Source organism: Chinchilla lanigera, unplaced genomic scaffold (genome assembly GCF_000276665.1).
Source record: "Chinchilla lanigera isolate Chin_1 unplaced genomic scaffold, ChiLan1.0 scaffold00028, whole genome shotgun sequence".
Classification (NCBI taxonomy): Eukaryota; Metazoa; Chordata; class Mammalia; order Rodentia; family Chinchillidae; genus Chinchilla; species Chinchilla lanigera.
In genome coordinates this window covers 8,744,259-8,762,989 of record NW_004955429.1, presented here as the reverse complement: position 1 = coordinate 8,762,989, position 18,731 = coordinate 8,744,259, and the positions used below count along the sequence as shown (strand labels likewise).

The 18,731-nt window shown below is 34.8% G+C and overlaps 1 protein-coding gene across 1 annotated transcript in view; it reads left to right on the top strand.

Annotated features, from left to right (window-relative positions):
- Positions 1–18,731, top strand: part of Malrd1 (MAM and LDL receptor class A domain containing 1) — a 600,954-nt gene that overhangs the window by 472,677 nt on the left and 109,546 nt on the right. Inside the window, exon 33 of the mRNA XM_005387237.2 lies at positions 11,978–12,179. Within this exon, the coding sequence (XP_005387294.2) occupies positions 11,978–12,179 (202 nt within the window). The remainder of the gene's footprint in view (positions 1–11,977; positions 12,180–18,731) is intronic.

Genomic DNA, 18,731 nt, shown 5'->3' with positions numbered 1-18,731 from the left:
ATATGTATCCCTTATTGTTAAAAATGAGTTGCATACTTACCTACTCATCCTGCAAATAAAAGAAGACCTTTGGCAAGATTTTATTGGCCTGATTTTATAATTTACTAAAATTGGCTGGAATATTAGATCTAGGATATCAAGAATCTATGTGTTTTCTTGGCTGTCATGTTCCTAAAACTTGCTGAGACCTCACTGTATGTTAACATTAACTAAATTTGTATATTTATAGTGAAATGTGTCCATTACACTTTATTAACTCCTACAAAGCTCATCATACTGTGTTCTTTTCCTTTGACATGTGTATTAGTTTGTTAGAGTTGCTATAACAAGGTAAAACAGACTGGGTACCCTAAACAATAGAGATTAATTTTTGTACAGTACATTACAGAACATTAATGATCCAAGATCTAGGTCAAAAGATTTGATCTCTGCTAAGATTTTTTTCTCTGTTATATAAATAAGTTCCTTCTCATTGTCTCCTCAATTATCTGCACAGGCGCATTTTTATTCTTCCTTCCCATCGCCACATTTCCTCTTGGAAAGAGAATACCATTCAGATCTCAATATTAGAGTTCATAAATTTCCCTGGAAATTTGTTGGACCCTCCTCACTTTTCACCTCAGGAAATATTACTTTGTTCAGTCTTCCCATTCACTTCTTATGATTAACCTGTGTCAATTCTACTGTTTAGTTTTGAAGATTTCACCTGAGCAATCATTGTTAATTTCTGAGAACTCTGAATACTTCTTTTTCACATTTGCGTGTTAGATATTGTTGACATCTAGATGTCTCAAGGGAATTATTATTTTTTGTGTGTGTGGTACCTGGGATTAAATTCACAACTTTGTGCTTGCCAGGCAGCACTTATGCCACTGAGCTATATCCCCAGCCCTCAAGGGAATTAATTATATTGTTTTATTTATTTTCCCATTAGTTCTATTAGAAGTGTTCTCCATCATGTCAGTATTCTATTTAATTAGGAGTTTTATAGTTTTCTTAAATTGTCTAGTCACTCATAATTAGTTTTCTATTCTTCTGTGTGCATGGGATTAGACTGGATAACGTTACTCTGTGTACTTTACTTTCTCAATCCAAGCAAGAAATTTCATTTCTCCAACACTGACTGTGCACATTGATTCAGGATGTGTGGTTTTATGTTACTCTAATGTCAAAGAGGAGTGAGTTTTTTGTAGGCCTGAGTTTATGACATGCCACTAACTTATTTGTTGATGGACATTCAAGTACCTCATGGCAATCACATGGGACATTACCTCACTTCTCCGGTCCCAGTATCCCCTTGTGGAAACTCTTGTGTCAAGTCTATTTCAGCAATATTTACCCACCAGGTGTTTTCTGGGTACAAATATGTTAGACGGTGATTGCTAACCAGAGGACTGAACTGGTGTTTTGGATTCCTTTAATTACTATCAGCTGTTTGCATAAATGCCGTTCCTTCTTTATGGCCCAGATCTCTGAGTTATTCCACAATGCTGCTGGAAAAGATTACCTTCCTTGTTGTTGGTAGTGGCATTTTCCCTTACTTGGTCTGCAAGCGCCAGAAATCTGTTGCTTATGTTCATCAGCTTCCAGAAAGTTCTTACTATTTATGCACATTTGTGCAAAACATGCTTCTGATTTTCCAGGGCTTCTGGGAATGTATGACAGTACCTTTCCTGCCTTTGCAGTGGAACATTCCTAGGCAGCATAGGTAAGCATGAGTTTCCCGTTTGCCATAAGAGCTAACTGGTTTTCCAAATATTTACAGCTTTTGCAGAGCATTCTCAAAGAGAGGCCAATGCACAGTTCCATTTTAATTTGTATGTGATGACTTTCACTTTAAATTTACCTTCAGTGTGAGGAGGTATTTTGAGCACATTTTAAATGTGGTCTGTGTAGTCATGTTACTAACTGGGAGACTTCTGCATTGGGTTAACACTGAATGCGGTACAGTCAGTCATACGGCTAGAGTTCACGTTAGAATCTGAGTCCTAAGTCCTCACTTGTTCAACTCTATTCCTGCTAAGTAGCGTAAACACCACTGAACAGTTGTATGCTTTATATTTTATTGATTGATTGATTGTTTGATTGCAGTACTGGGGATCAAAACGAGGGCCTTGACCAGGCTACACAAATGTTCTATCACTGAGCTGCACACCTAGTCCTGCTTTCTGAATATGACAGAGATCACTTCTTTCTCAGAAAATGATCACCAGCAAAATTTGGGTAGTCCTTTAGAGTTTGGATAAGTGCTGCAGGTACATATACACTCATTTAATTTGCTGTAAAATGTTAAGAAAACAAACTGGTATTCCCAGTGCTCTTTTAAAATGAGAAAGACAAAGAACAGAAGGGCAATCTGTTTCTTCAACCTCAAACCTGACCCAGATTGTAGAGTGTTAGTCCTTTCTAATTCTGGTTATTCTAAGCTGTGTGCTGATAATCACCCATTCCTCTATTTTTCTACTGTGGATTTCTGATAACACACAATAGTTTATTTATAGCTCAGTGACATTCATAACCCAGAAAAGAATACTTTGGTGATGTTTTAATGTGATAATTATTTATAAATAGAAATAAGAGTATTACTAACTCTCACAACAGTACTTGAATAATTCTGATTTTTGTAAGTAGATACAGTTATTTCTCAAATATAATGATGAATTTGCTGTGGTAGAAATTGGTGAAGGGGAAACTTGAAATTCTACTTTTGTCACTGACTAGTGAGTAACATTGGCAAGTCACCACTCCTACAGTTACCTGGGAATCTCCGGCTAAAAACTCTCCAAAACTTTTTCTAACTCTAAAGTCTTTAAATCCTCCTTTTTCCTATTATTTCATAACTTAGGAAATCTTTCCTGAGCAGCAATTGATTAAATTCCTGGTCATGTTCCAGGCACTTTGGAATATATTTATTTATTATAAATAAACCACACAAAACATCCTGCCTTCATTGTATTATATTGCCTTAGAGGAAACCAGCAGTAAGCAGCAAATGCAATCAGAACTATATTTAAAGCCTGTAGAACACAAACTAAAACAAAGTAAGAGGATTAAAAGAGTTGAGTTCGGGTTCATGTTTACAACTGTTGTCAGAGTGGCCTCCTCATGAATGTAAACTTTGTGTAAACACCAGAAGGAGATGAGGGAATGAGCCGTAAAAATACAAGGGTTGAAGGTCTCAACAAAGGCTGAACGCTTCACAGAGAAAAGCAAAAACAAACAAACGAAAACACTGCAAACTCCCGAGTCAGGAGTGTTTCTGAGGTTTGGGCATTAGTGAAGGAAAGAGAGACAGTGTGTAACAAGCAAATACAGAGGAAATGGAGGGAAAGAACTTGAAAAACTGAGTTTTGAATTTGTAGACCACTATCTATTCTACACTTATACCATGTAAGGATATTATTAACGTCTGTGCTTCTGGGATCCAGTTCTAAGAAACTATTACCAAATTCTCAGTGTCTCCATTGATAACTTCAGGTGTCTGGTGCCTTGAAAATTCTTGCTTGTAATCAAGGAAAGGGGGTTGGTTTTGAAAGAGTTAAAACAATAGTTGTTAATGGAAAGTTAGATGGCACGCCACAGGACTTTGCTTAAATGTCCATTAATTAGAGAAAGTAAGCATGACAGAGAGAGAAAAGTGAAGTGACTGACTGTGTTTAGTGGACTAAATGATGTTCTTAGTAATTGCTTTAATTGGTATTGAAATGAACAAGTCATTTGCATTTCTCCAAGTAGGCAACTGAATCAATTAAAGCAAACTGGAACATTTCATACCAGTTCTGTCACTTTTGCACTGTTTTCACACTAATTTTTTTAAATTGATAATATACAGAAAGACTGACTGGGAAGAATAAATGTTTCCCATGTACTCTAACCCCTCCCATCTTTTCCCAGAGCCACCCACTTTTCACTATTGTTAGTTTCTTTCATTGGTGTTGTGTATTTGTTACAATGAGGGAGGCAACAGTGGTGTCTAACTAGCAAATAAAGCCCGTAGTTTACATTAAAATTCAATGTGTGTTGTACATTCCAAGGAAACTGACAAAGGTACAGTCAAATATATTCACAGCATCATACAGAATAATATCATTATCTTAAAATACCCTTTGTTTTACCTACTTATCCTTCCTTGTCCAAACCCTTGGCAACCAATGCCTTTTTTTGAATCTCTCCGTAGATTTTCCTTTTTTATAAATTAATTTAATTAAAATATCATAATAGGTAGCCTTCTCATATTGATATATTTCACCTAGAAAATTGCAGTAAGTTCCATACATCTCTTTCTGTAGCTTGAGAACTCATTTCTTTTTGTTACTCTATAGTCATTCCATTGTATGAGTGCACCAAAGTTTGTTCACCCATTCCAGGACACCTGGGTTGCATACAAGTTTTGACAAACTTGAATGAAGCTACTATGAATATCCACGTGCAGGATATGTATGAACATGAATTTTCAATTTCTTTAGATGAATTTCGAACAGCACAATTGCTGGATCCTATGTAAGAGTATGCCCGGTTTTGTAAGATAGTGCCAAACTATCTTTTAAGTTAGAGTTACCATTTTGTATTCCCACCAGGAATGTATATGAGGTCCTTATTTGTTCTACAAACCCAGAAGCATTTGATATTGTCAGTGATTGGAAATATAAGCCATTCTGATACTTTTTTTTTTTTTTTTTGTCTTTTTGAGACAGGGTTCCCCTGTGCAGTTCAGCCTGGCCTTGAACTTACTTTGTAGCCCAGGCTGGTCTTGAACTCACAAGGATCTTCTACCCTCAGCCTCCTGAGTAGTGGGATTACAGGCATGCACCACCATGCCTGGCTCTCCAATACACATTTAGAGATCTTCCTTTTTTAAAATTTGCAATTCCCCACTGACACGTGATGTGGAGAATTTTATCCTATGCTCACTTGCCATTTGAATATATTCCCAGATTTTTTTCCATCCTTTAAAATTGGGTTATTACTTTATATTTGAATTTTAAAAATTATCTGTACATTTTAAATGCAAGTCTTTTTTCTTCATGTGTTGCTGTAATTACAAAATTTTTCATATATAGCCTGTTAACATGAAAGAATACATTAATTATTGGAATAAGTCCCAACCATGATCATAGTATATAATTATTTTATTCAGTGTTAGATTTGATGTGTTAATATTTTTCATGACTTTGCAACTATGTTTAGGAAAGATGTTGTCTTCTGTTTACATTTCTGTTAATACCCTTTTCTGGGTATTGATTTGGAAGGTTATTAATAACTGATTTAGTAAATATCCTATTTGGGTTATCTTTTTGCCTCATTCTAGTTTTGTGATGCGTTTTTCTGGAAATTGATACATTATATCTAGGATATCAAATACGTGGTTGAGATTTGTTAAAATATTTCATCATTATCATTCTAATATTTATAGAATTAGTGGGGAAAAGTCCTCTTTTTTTTTATAGTAATACTTTGTGTCATTTTTTTTTCCCCGCTTAGGTAACTCGGGTAAAGGTGTAGTAAATTTATTGATGTTTTTCAAAGAACTAGTTTAGATTAAATTGTGTTTATTTTCTACTATATAAATTCACTATTACATTTATCCACCATGGGCATTATTTGACTTCATCCCACAGACTTGTGATAGTTGTATTTTCGTTTATGCTAAAATATCTTCGAAGTTCTGAAATTTTTTTCCTCATCTGTTTCTGAGAATACCTGTGATGTTCTTATATACAGTCCCATGCAAAATGTTTTGAAAAAGTTCAAAGTATTTGAAGGGTTTTCAGTTACCTTTCTGTTACTGATCTGTACTTAAATTCTACTTTGAGAGTATACATGGTCTGATTTCTATACTTTTAAATATGCTACATTGTTCTGTATCTCAGGATGTCGTCATTCTTGGTGATCGTTATGAAGGAGCTTGAGAACAAAGTGCTTTTTGCTGTTGCTGGATGAAGTATTCTACCAGAGTAAATTAGATCTAGTTGATTGATGTATTCAGTTCAACTCTGATTGGCTGCCTTCTCTAATCAGTTATTGATAGAGAAATGTTAAAGTCTGTGGTAACAGATTCATTTATTTCTCTTTGCTATCTATGAGTTTTTCCATGACATTTTTGATGCTTTACTGTTAGGTACATATATGTTAAGGATTGTTATGTAATTTTGGAGAGCAGACTACTACATAATCATATAAGACTGTCTCAGTCCATTGTGGCTCGTATAATAAAGTATCTAACATGGAATAATTTATAAACAATGGAAATGTATTTGTAGCAGTGCCCTAAGACAGCAGAAGGATTGAACAAACTCCTTTAAAGAGTGCCCTTTACTATGGGCACTCGTCATTCTGATGAGAGAAGCACCTGCACACCTTGTCACCTCCCAAAGATCTCATCATCATTAATATCATCACCTCAGGGGCTATATTTCAACATATGAATTTAGGGAAGGAGGAAAACACTCAGACTATAACGCATGGTCTCATTATTCCTCATAATTCTCCTTTCTCTACATTGTTCTTTATCTAACATTAAGACAGGTTTTTCCAGATGTCTTTCAATGAGTACTAGCATAGTATATCTTTCTTGATCTAGTTAGTTTGGTTTTATATTCATATTAAAAATTTAATTTGAATTTTTCTATACAGCATATAGTTGGGTTTTATTTTTATAACTGCTCTGAAAATATCTCTTTTAACTGGTGTATTTGCATTTAGAGTGATTGTCCATATTGGGATTAACATGTTTATTGCCCCTTTTTCTTCTTTTACTTTTTCTCTTTTTGTCTCCCGTTTATTTTTGCCTTAACTGATTTTTATCGAACATTTTATGATTCTCATTTCTACTGTATTACTATATCAATTACATTTATTGTTTAAGTATTTTATAGTATTTCTTCATGAGTTTTCAGTATATATTTGTAATTCTCCTCTTAAGACCATACTACTTTATGAGTGGTGTGAACACCTTCTGTTAGAGTGTTTCCAATCTCTCCCTTGTTTGTCTCATAGCAGTCATTAATTTTGCATATCCATAAGCTAAAACGCCTGAAAACATTGTTATTATGTTTTGGTCAAATTATCTATTAGATCAATTAAAATAAGAAAAAAGTATCGTGTATGCTTTTATTTCTTCTCATGAGCTCTTTGGGTAGATTTGATTCTCTGACCTGTATCATTTTCTCTGAGAACGTCTTTTAATTTCTCCTGCAAAGTAGACTCACAAGCAAGTTGAGATTTTCCTACCTTTGTACTATTGTCTGTAGGAGTATTCATCCCGTGCTTCTCTTCTACTAAGTTTTGATGCAATATACTTCTCCCTCTTCTATTGTCTTTGTCACATTCCTGGTCGCTGGTACACAATACCTAACACCCACAACGTAAAGGAGGAGAGGTTTGCTTTCACTCCCATTTTCAGTCCTTGGCTGGCAGGCTCACAAGCAGAAATGGAGTGGTGGAAGGTTCTGGGGAGAGGAAAGCTGCCCACATCACAGTGATCGGGAAACAGAGAGAGAAGTAAGGAGCTGGGAAAGAAGATATACTCTTCCAGGTCAGGCCTGCAGTGACCCTCCTCTTCCAACTGTACCCCACCTTCCAACAGTACACTCAGCCATTGGAATCCACTAACATATACAACACCCGCATAACTCTTCCAAAATCATCCTCCAAATCTGCACCTCTGAGCGCATGAGTTTTGGGGGAACATGGTTAATCTAAACCATAACATTCCTATTTTCTTTTGGTTTTTCTCCGGTACCAGGAACTGAACTCACGACCTTGCGCTTGCCAGGCAGGCGCTTTTGCCGCTGAGCTAAATCCCCAGCCCCAGCATTCCTATTTTCAACAAAGTGATTTTTCTCTGCAGCTTCAATTTCCTGAGAAATCTCAGAAAACCTTTTGATTTTTACTTTCTTTAGTTATTTTTTTATTGTGAGCAGTGCAGTGATGATTTCTATGTCCATTATTTGCTGAATCAAAAGGAGGAAGTTTGTGTTCTGTATATTTAGTTACTTGTTTAACTTTCTCTTTCCCTAATTCCAAGCTGTAGCTGGCAGTTAATAGTCTTACCCTACACCCGTGTATAAATTGAGGCTCCTAGCATAAAATATGTTTATGCGCTAAATTTCATTAATTTGGGCAGCATTGTTATTTCTACACCTCATAAACTTAGTTTTAAAACCTATCACTTCTTATTATTGAGGGAAATTTCCCTTTATGTTTCCTTTCTTCTGATATAGAACCTCAGTAGTTTCAAATTAAACCCATATGAAACTACATGCTTCTGTGGATGAAGCAATAATTCTGTTCACTGCTTTACACTCTCAGTAGTGATTAAAGAGCAGATCCCTAGCAGAAGCTCTGAGAACAGCTGGGGCCAGGGAAGGTCACATTTTCCACCCTAGTTCCTTTCATTCACTGGTTTTAATGAGCTAAATACCTAATGAAATGGATGATGTGTTCTGGTATCCAGAGGTGTTCGCTCAGAGAATCCAAGGGGGTGCCAGTGACCCCTTTCAAAGTTGAAGGCCCCTGGAGTTTCTGAATAGCATCAGGAGAAAAACTCAGGGAAAGCTGCTAATCAGGATCTTTAAAGGCTCACCTAGGCAACCTAGACATGTGGAATCGCAGAAATAGCAGGACTTGAATATCCCCACTATTCTTAAATTTTACCATGAACTTTCACTTTTTCTATTGCTTCTTCATAGTTATTGAATGCTTTTCTTCAAAAGAATGTTATTTCTAAATAAATACAGAGCAGTAGCTTTGTCAGAAAAACACCATTTAAGTAGGTAATCTTATAATATTTGTATCTAGATGCCTTTATAATTTTATTCTATGTTTTGATTTAGCAATCTCTCTTTAGGCTTTTCCTGCCCCATGTTATAAGTAGTTATTTTGATTATAACCTTTGACTATAATTTTAATGATATACAATGTAAATTTTATTTTAATGTCCTTATTTGTATATTCATTGATTTCATTTGTTTTATTGAAATTCATGATAAAAAACATTGCTTTATAATATGTAATGTTGACCATTATTATATTACTAGGTCTTTGTTCAACCAAAACTTAAAATAGCAAAGGAAATTCACTCAGTGTATCGTTTTCAGAAATCTATTTAAAATAATAAATTATTATCCTGGCATGAATTGCTTTTAGTAAAATTTGTTCAATGATATATAAAACTAATAATGCATATTAATATAAAAGGAATAACAAGTTAAGTTAAAAGCAATTATTCTTCAATAATATTAACCCTTTTTATTTTCCAAATTAATAGACTTTTAACTTATTAAACATAAAACTTTCCCTGCAAGTTGTTACCAAATTACTCTCAGAATACAATGAATATTATTTCAGTTGGGAGATAGAGATGTTTATTATAATTTTTAACCTTTTGCACATTTCCCATTAGCCATCATGAATAAAAAGTATGATGTGGAGTTCTTAAATAATACTCCTAGTTTTTCCGTTGGCCACTGTGGCTACAGAAATACTGGAACTAACATATAAGTTTTCAATTTAATACATTGGTGGTTTACAAAGACACCTATAAAGTTGTCAAAAGCTTTCATTAAACTAAGTAATGAGTTAGTGAACTTGACCGGAGTTAATCTGGAGTCATGATAGGGTCACATAATGGAATAAGATATGTTGACATTTACCAGAGATTTTAATACTCACGGGGGAGAGACAGGGTGGTTTGTGATGGCTTTTGAGAAATTCACTGAAAAAGAGAATGGAAGAAAATGAGTTTGACAAGAACATGTTGGATTGACTGAGGAGTAAAAGGACTGAATCCAGACAACCAAATGGAATGTAAAGATAATAAAAGTAGACATATGAATAAAATGCATGAATATCAAATTTGAACTGAAACCAGAAAACATTGGGGTTATATTTTCATGTACTTTTCTTTTCTGACCTTATTTTTCCATTTATTACAAAATAAATATAATAAAGTTTGATTGAACTAGAAAGTATATTGAAAACAGAGTTCACTTTAGATTCTATACAGTGGCCTTCTTACCAACAAGTTGAATTGGAAACCTCACGTCTTTGAAACTTAGCATTTTGGGCTGGGGATATAGCTCAGCAGCATAAGAGCTTGCCTGGCAAGCCTGAGGTAATGAGTTTGATTCCCAGTACCAAAAATAAAAATAAAAATAAACTTAGCATTAAGTACATTTAAAAACTTGCATGAATTTGAGAGGTAAGTGCCCACCAAGATCTGGAACTGAAAACTGTTGGGCATGGATGGGCGCTTACACTCAGTCCTGGATTCATCTGCTGTCACAAACTCCTTTCAGGTTGTATCTTACAGTATTCCACTGAATGGAGTGTCAAGATACAAAAGTGAATTGTGCTTTGGAAAAGTCTGATTTTCCAAAGCATTTAGTTTGATTATAGTGTTATTAAAGTCTCACATTTCATGTTTCCAAGTTGAGCAAATTTTTCAATTTTCCCTTGTTTAAATATCTAGATTTTTGGTACTTTGTTTAACTCTTATTAACAATTGGATTTCTGACTCAGTCTTAGACCTTTATACTTAGACCTTTATACTCAGTCTTAGACCTTTTATACCTTTTATACTGTTGCTAGTGACCACTAGCAACACGCTTAATTTCTGGCTCTGGAATATTTGGTGATTCTTGATAATATTTCTGAATATTAATTTAATTTCATTTTATGCAATAGCATGAGTGGTTTTACTTAATAAACATTTGGGATAAAGTAGTAAACATTTGGGATAAAGTTTGTGTAGATAAATTTTAAAACTCAAAAGAAAAGTGAGAAAGTAATACTTTTCATTAAGAATGATATTCACGGGGGCTGGGGATTTAGCTCAGCGGCAAAGCGCCTGCCTGGCAAGCGCAAGGTCGTGAGTTCGGTTCCCGGTACCGGAGAAAAACCAAAAAATAAGAATTAAAAAAAAAAAAAGAATGATATTCACTAGCAAAAATGCACTGCAATTGAAGAAAATTACTATTCATGTATTTTTGTTTCTCCTAAGACTTATTTTCTTCACATTAAAAAATCATGAGTAAATTTCTGAGGAACATTACAGCTGCATATGCATGTAGTATAACACAATATATCTAGTCTTAGCAACTGAGTGAAATGACTGAAATTTGAATAAAAAAAGAGTGTAGAAAAGTATTTTGGGCTGTGACTATAGATTAGTGGTAGGGTTAGTGCCTAACATGCTTAAGACCTTAGGTTTGGTTTTTAGAATTAAAATAGAAACAAAAACTTTCAACCTTACTTTTTTCTTATTGTTTATATAGTTTTAGAAAACAACTATAGAAAATTGCATTTTTTATAAATTCCTTTCACTCTTAAAAAACTAGAATTTAATAGCATCGTTAGCGTCAAAGCTACTCTTTTAATATTTCAATACTTCTTTGTTGTGTTTGCTAGTCCTTGTATTTTAGTGCTAAATAGTGATCTTATTCAACCCCAGATGATTTTCTTCTTGAGAAAAGGTTAAATATTTTCTGTACATTATTTTGATTTCTGAAATGATTGTGTAATCTCATATGTATTTATTCTCAAGGTCCTCTTCTTTTTTCTGGAGTAATACCATACACAAAATTTCTTAGCAATGAAAAATTTTATTTGTATATATCCTCTAACTTTTTAGATGCTTAAGAGGGTTACACTTATGCTCATGTTCTATTGATATATACATATCGGTGTGATGACACCAGAGAAAATATAGCATGCATTGGCTGGCTTTATATCCCCCAACTTGTATAGATAGAAAATATGATAGTCAATGTATTGATCTTTCATATTACCAGAGTCTTTATTCTTTTGCTAATCAACCCTCCCTCTCTCTCTATATATATATATATGTATATATACGTATGTATATATACATATATATACATATATGTGTGTGTATATATATGTATATATACATATATATATCCATATGCTTCTAATATCTAATCATAAGGTTTTTTCTGCTTGTTACTATTTCTAGGTGTATATCATTGAGGAATCGGGACTAGACATCCTAGTGTGGTCAGAGACTGGAAATAAAAGAACTGGATGGACATATGGGCTTGTGTCTCTCTCCAGTAACAGTCCATTTAAAGTAGCATTTGAAGCTGATTTGGGTGGAAGTGAGGACATCTTCATTGCCCTTGATGACATCTCTTTCACCCCAGAGTGTGTCTCTGATGGTAAGTAACTCCCTTGGAAGATGGGAAATGGGAATACGTATTGTTTTTATACCTAATCGTAGAATACTTGGGAAATTATCGTAGAATACTTGGGAAATTCAGCAGAATTACATTTAATTCCAAACATAGTCCTCACGTATTTCAGAAGTAAAGGGGGTAAGAATTAAAATTTTTCCGCCCATGAGCTTTGCTATGAAATTTCCATGTCTTCAGGCAACAAAACTGCTTTACACTAACATAAAAAAAGAAATGGAAATGTTATTTCCATTAACATAGCTTCGTTTTCTAGCTTTGTGATCCTGCAGGCTCACCAGTGCTGCTCCTGGTGAAGACCATTCTTATCCTCCGTTATCTTTCAAACTGTCTTCTACACTCATGTTAGCATTTCCCCTTCACTGGCCATTTCACTCTTCTTGGTTCTACTGCATAATCTATAATACTCGTCATAGTTTAAAAAGAAACCAAAAGTCCTGCCATGAACCTCTTTTTGAAAGACTCATCCCTTTACCTTAAACTTAAATTTCTTCAAGTCTTCAAGTTTTAGACAATAAATAGTAAAGTTGTTTTTTTTATCTACGCCATGCTTCTTTTAAAAGTGTTCTTATTTTCTTCAAAAGTTTATTTTTCTTTATGGCCACATTTCTGAGTTCTTAACCTTCTTGAGGTTTTCCCTGGATCCAAAATGACACCAAGTTTCAACTTCCAGGTGGCATAGCTTATGTACAAAATGAACCATCTCATTTCTTCTTACCTTCGTCGGTGTTCCCCTTCAGTAACTCGCTTCCTTTCAGCATCTGACCACCGCTCCCGAATCTTAAGGTTAAAATTCTCTTGTAATCATTATCTTGTCTATTTCTTTGTGTACGTATGGAACCGACACGGAAACCAAGAATCATCCACCAGCTAGGCAAGTGTTCAAATCTTTGCTGACCCTTTTTATTTTATTTTGAGACAGCGTTTCCCTAAATTGTCCAACCTGGGCCTCCATTGCCCAAATAGTTTGGATGGCAGGTATCCATCATCATTCCTGGTAATCTTTAATTCTTTGATTGTTCCCCGAAACCTGTTTTCCAATAACATTAATAAAACAAGAAATTCTAGATTCTCAATGCTTCCTTTTTTTTTTTCTTCCATAAAAGAGTCCCTTACTACATTCCCCTTAATAGCACATGGAATGATTAGCATCTCTCTTCCATTCTAAGCAGCACTTTGGATTCTGTTATGTCCTTTTTTTTTTTACCATTTCAATATAGATTTGAACATTGTGTGCCAGGTTCTATGCTAAACACACTGCATGTATTAATATTTATCAGTCACCCCTGTAATAGACACCATCATTCTTACATTGCATCAGTCCATGCAATGTAATAATGGCTGCATTGATCTTTGAAGTTATTGTTGGTAACCCACGTAGATTTTTTGGAACTGTGTGTGTTCTTGCAGATTGAGACCACTGAACGCACTGGCACAAGACCTTAGCTGGAATCCCAGACACACTGGTCTTCACTCCCCAGCATGGCTCCTCTCCAGCAATCTTAGAATCTTTTGTCTTTTCCTGGCCCTTCTTCATTGTCTGGTGGTCTTGTTGCTTTGCCCAGGATAATGAGCCATTTTGCAGTAAAATCCTGAAGTTTTCTCCTTTCCACCTCTGATCTGAAACTCTTTTTCTCAACATTTGTCTTAGGGAAAAAATCCCTCCACTTTTCAACACCAAGTGTGTATTCTTGGTAACTTCTTTCCTCAACTCCTCCTAGCTGTGGTTCCATAAAAGTCTTCTCTGACTTTCTGGTACACAAATGTGTAAGACAAGACTAGGAAATTTGATGTGAAAAACTACTGTTATCGAAAGGAATAAGAGTAACAGTTATGACTGATTGTGTTAACTGTGACAGTAGCTTTGACCTAAGTGTTAACTGATTCTTTCCCAATTCTTGTAGAACAGACTTTAATCTCAAGGATGATTTAAAACCCACCAAGACTTTTGGCATGAGACCTTCAACTGTCTTCTCTTTGTCACTTTATGTAATAAATGTGCCTCTTAGAACCCCCAGTTCCTCAAGGAAAGTCCACAGCCTCAGGCACAGTTCCTATAGCATGGCTTTTTATTGTTTCAGCCAAATACTTTGAGAAAATCATAAGTTTAGCCAACACTTCCAAAAGGAGGATTCATAGATGCCCATAGTGATGTGCCAGAGACTATGAAATATAATTTGATGAATGTAATAAAACAACATTAGATTAGTTAGAAGATTTGGGAAGAAAACTTCAGTAGCATGTGATGTGACATTTGAGGTAAGCACAAGTGTACTGTAGTGGAATACCAAAGGCAGATCAAATAGCTCCAAAGAGATTTTGATCTTTAGTGCTAGTACAAGTACTGTCTTTCTCCCCTGTGATTTGCAGTAGTATGATGGAAAATTTTGAGAAAGGCTGAATATATATTTCTTCCATTGAAAAATTATAGGATAGACAACATTCATAGTTTGTTGATGAATATGAAAGGTATAACCAATATGAGACATACATAATACAAGCATACATTGCTAAATGATAGAAAAATAATATGTAAGTGAAGCCAATGTTAATATTCTGTTTGTCTAACAAAGATATCAATCCAGACAGCCTGAAAGAACATGTAAAATATAAAAATATATGTACCTGAGAAATGAAAATATGAGTGATACTTATTTTTTCCTTTGTACTTTTTGCTCGATTTTGAAACTATGTTGCTCGTAATTGGGAAAAGTTATATTACCTTAGAAAATGAAGATAGAAGGTCTCTGTAAGTATAATTGAGAATTACATATGAGAAAATCATGTTTTATTTGTTTTTATTTTTTATTTTTTATAGCTCCAAGAATCAATCACAAGGCCTTAACGTGCTAGACAGGCATTCTACCAATGAGGTCTACACCCAGCCTGAAATAACTGTTTTAACTCTTTCCCTAAATGAAATTACTTACTGGAATTTTGATGGGAATATATAGCAGAGCTGGGTCTAGTTTTATTATTTTATTATTTATTATTATTTTGCATCTTGTATTTTCTCAATAGTTATATAAGTTAATAAGTCCCATTAATACAAGTAGTTAACTTTTGAGAAGTTAAAAAATATCTTTAAAACCCTGAGAAATGTAAAAACAAATTATACCTTAGCTTAGGTAAGTTTATGCGTGATTTGTTCTTCTGGTAGTTCAGGCATCTGACGGTTCTATCACTGTACTGGGGCCGTGATCTTGATTCTGTGGGAGAACAGGTCATCTAGAATTCGTTTTGCAGTAGGATTTTTCTTTCTTGGGTTTCCAAAAAGCAGCCAATGTACTCATAATGAATTTCTCAAGACTTACATTGGAGAAAAAAGAAAAGGCAGAAACATTTGATAAGTATGATTCTGCGTTAGAATTATTAAACATTTTGTAATAATGCTGGATAAAAAACAAGCATTATGTTTTGCATAAAATGTAAAAGGGATCAGATTTTAACAAATACCTCTCTGAATTTTCTGTTTTATCGGCACACTTCCATATTATGAAGGAGGACAAAATAACAGCATTTATCACCCAATTTACCTGCTGTATTTTTCACCATTTGGAAGAATGAACTAAAAATAGTAGCCCTACATGCACCAGTCTTTACCCTCTACATTATTACTTCTATAATCTCCCTTAATTGCTTTAGGTTTCTATGAGCACTGTATTGTAACTGAAACAAACTCCAGGCAATAAACCATCCCCAGCAATTCAGAGTCAGCAGAGGAATGTATTTATTGACAGAAGCTGCTTTCTTTAACTGTGTGATTTTCTGAGGGTGTGAGCTATTTTCTCTTTTTCTTCTATCATTTGATATAAAAGGGCAACATTTTCTCCATGAGGAAGAAACATGTTACAAGATTAGTAGGAATTTGAGTTTTAAAATTATGTGGGAAATTGTAAAGTATTTGAAGCAATGGATGTGAAATTATATGACATTTGAAAATGTGATGCATTTGTATGCCATTTTGCTAGAACAGAAGTCTGATAAAGGAGAGAATATCAATACACATTACTGAAATCATAAGCCTTAGGTAGGAAGTGATTCTTTCTACATAACTGAGTGATGTACTGGTTTGAATAATATCTCCCTCAAAGGCATATTCTTCCCTAGATCTTGGGATGGAATCTTATATGGAAATAAGGTTTATGCATGTATAACTGAAATGCAAGTCTGTGTGAGGTCATACTGGAGTAGTGTGGCCCCTTAATCCAATATGACTGATGTCCTTTTAGAAAACAAGTGACAAAAGGACACACAGAAAGGACTCCCCATCATGAAGGAGGTAGGAACTGACATAGTGCATCTACATACCAACTACCTTAAGGATCTAACAGAACAAAAACATTGAAGCCTCCACTATAGTCAAGAACTGGGTTCAAATCTTCCTTCAGATCAACTTATTACCTTTTTGATCTGATCTTTTAACATCTGTGAAATGTTTATCATCAGGATTTGGGAATTTTACTTCCTTAAGCAAGCTCCACTATTTCTGTCAAATGAGGACTCATTTCTTTAAAAATCTAAAAATAATTCATATATGATCTAGCACATCTAGTCCTCTACTGATTAAAATCTTTGTTGAACTACTATTCTTAGTCTTACAAATCCCTTAGATAAACAAAATACATTTCAAAAGATGCTGCTATATTTCCCAAAGCTGAGATAACTCCAGTTTAGTAAATTAATTTTTCATGGACTTTTTTCACAAAGACGTCATTTTTGTTGAATGGAACAAAATAGATCTTTAGAAGATGAATTCAGATACTAAAGAAAAGAAATATCACCCTAGGACATCCTTCTTATCGTAACATTATGTATAAGTTTACAGCAAGTAACAAGGTGTCAACAAGATGTCCAACAAGAGTGAAATTCATGTAATTCAAAGGCTAAAGGATGCTATAAATTCTGCTATGTTTTAAATAGTTGTACTGCGAGCCAGAAAAAATAGTTCTTGTCTCATTCTTTTTTGGAGGGGTGTTTTGTTTTGTTTGTTTTGTCTTTTTCAGACAGAATCTCATTTTGCAGTCTAGGCTGACCTTGAACTCACTTTGTAGCCCCGGCTGGCCTTGAACTTGTGGCGATCCTCCTGCCTCAGTTTCCTGAGTGCTGAGATGATAGGTGTGGGCCACTTTGTCCGGCATCCCATTCTTGAACAGAAATTGTCATTCTTGCTTCATATCATATACTTTTACAGCAAGTCCAAGGAACACTTCCAGGTCAGGTGTAATCTCCTGAGAACCCATGTTATTTAAAGGCAGAGATATTTTTTCAATTTAGTTGAAGAGTTCTTGTTATGGACTAGAAACTCAATAAATATGTTGTGTGAATAAAGAATTAAATACATTGAATGAATAAGTACATAAATAGTAGTCATCATGAACTAAATTAAATGGTACCTCCCTTTTTACCCAGCAGACCTCTGCCCCCGGTTTTGTTTTCAATCTCTTACATGAGGAAGACAGACAGACACAATCTAGCAAATTGATCAGTATGCTGTGTGTGACTGTACTGAGATATAGAAAGGTGACTACTGGACTGAAATTTTGGAGACATGAGTCTAAGTCATAATTGTGCCACTAACAGTTGTACAATTATAAGTAAATAATTTAAGTTCCCCAGGCTGTTTGTCATCAGAGAAATAAAATAAATGGTCTCTTAAATTCTTCCAACTATGCCATTTCATAATTCAGTGAGGTGGAATTGTAGAAGAGGCTTAAGATTGTAAAAGTAAGACACTGAAGATGCAGAACAGGGAGGGAAGAAGATAGAGTCAAAGGGATATAGGGGCTAGGGCAGGCAGACAAAAGAGGAATGCCACTGCAATTATACAAAGAAATCGTCTCACTCAGGTGTTTTCATGAGTTTAAGTTTGCTATTCAGTCAACGTTTGTTAAGAATTTATCATCTGCAACTCTGGAGTTGGAGAGGAATGAATGGATAAATATGTGATAATATTCCCAGATCTCTAGGAGTGTACAATGTAGGAAAATATTGAGATGCTCGTGTATATCAAGAATTTTAAGGCAGTATTCAAAATTCAGAAATAAGATCTGTAATTCTAGGAAGGTTTCATTTCAGCTCGAAGCAGCATCAAACATAAAAAATAATTTGTTGGGCTATGAATAAACTATTGCTGAGAAATGTTTCATGGTGTACAGCTGGTAAGCTGGCACTTAAGCAAACTAACAAAAGCCCCAATTGGATCCAGTTGCCTTTTTCCTTGGTTGAAACATGCCAGCATGGGAGACTGCAGGTTGCTTGTATGGCATCCTTGCTGGTATAGTGACAGGAAATGCCCACTATCAGGAGGTGGAACAGTAAGAGATCTACAAAATGCTGAGCTCAGGTTGCATGCTGCTGCCTCCCTCTCAGCTGGACCATGGGGTAAAAACTAAGGCTGTGATTCAAAGCAAAGAATACACACATTTACCTGCCATTGCTGAATAGAGGTTACTACTCACAGAACTTTGCTGTATATATGGGCACTTCTCCCTTTTTGCCAATTAATAAAGAAAACCT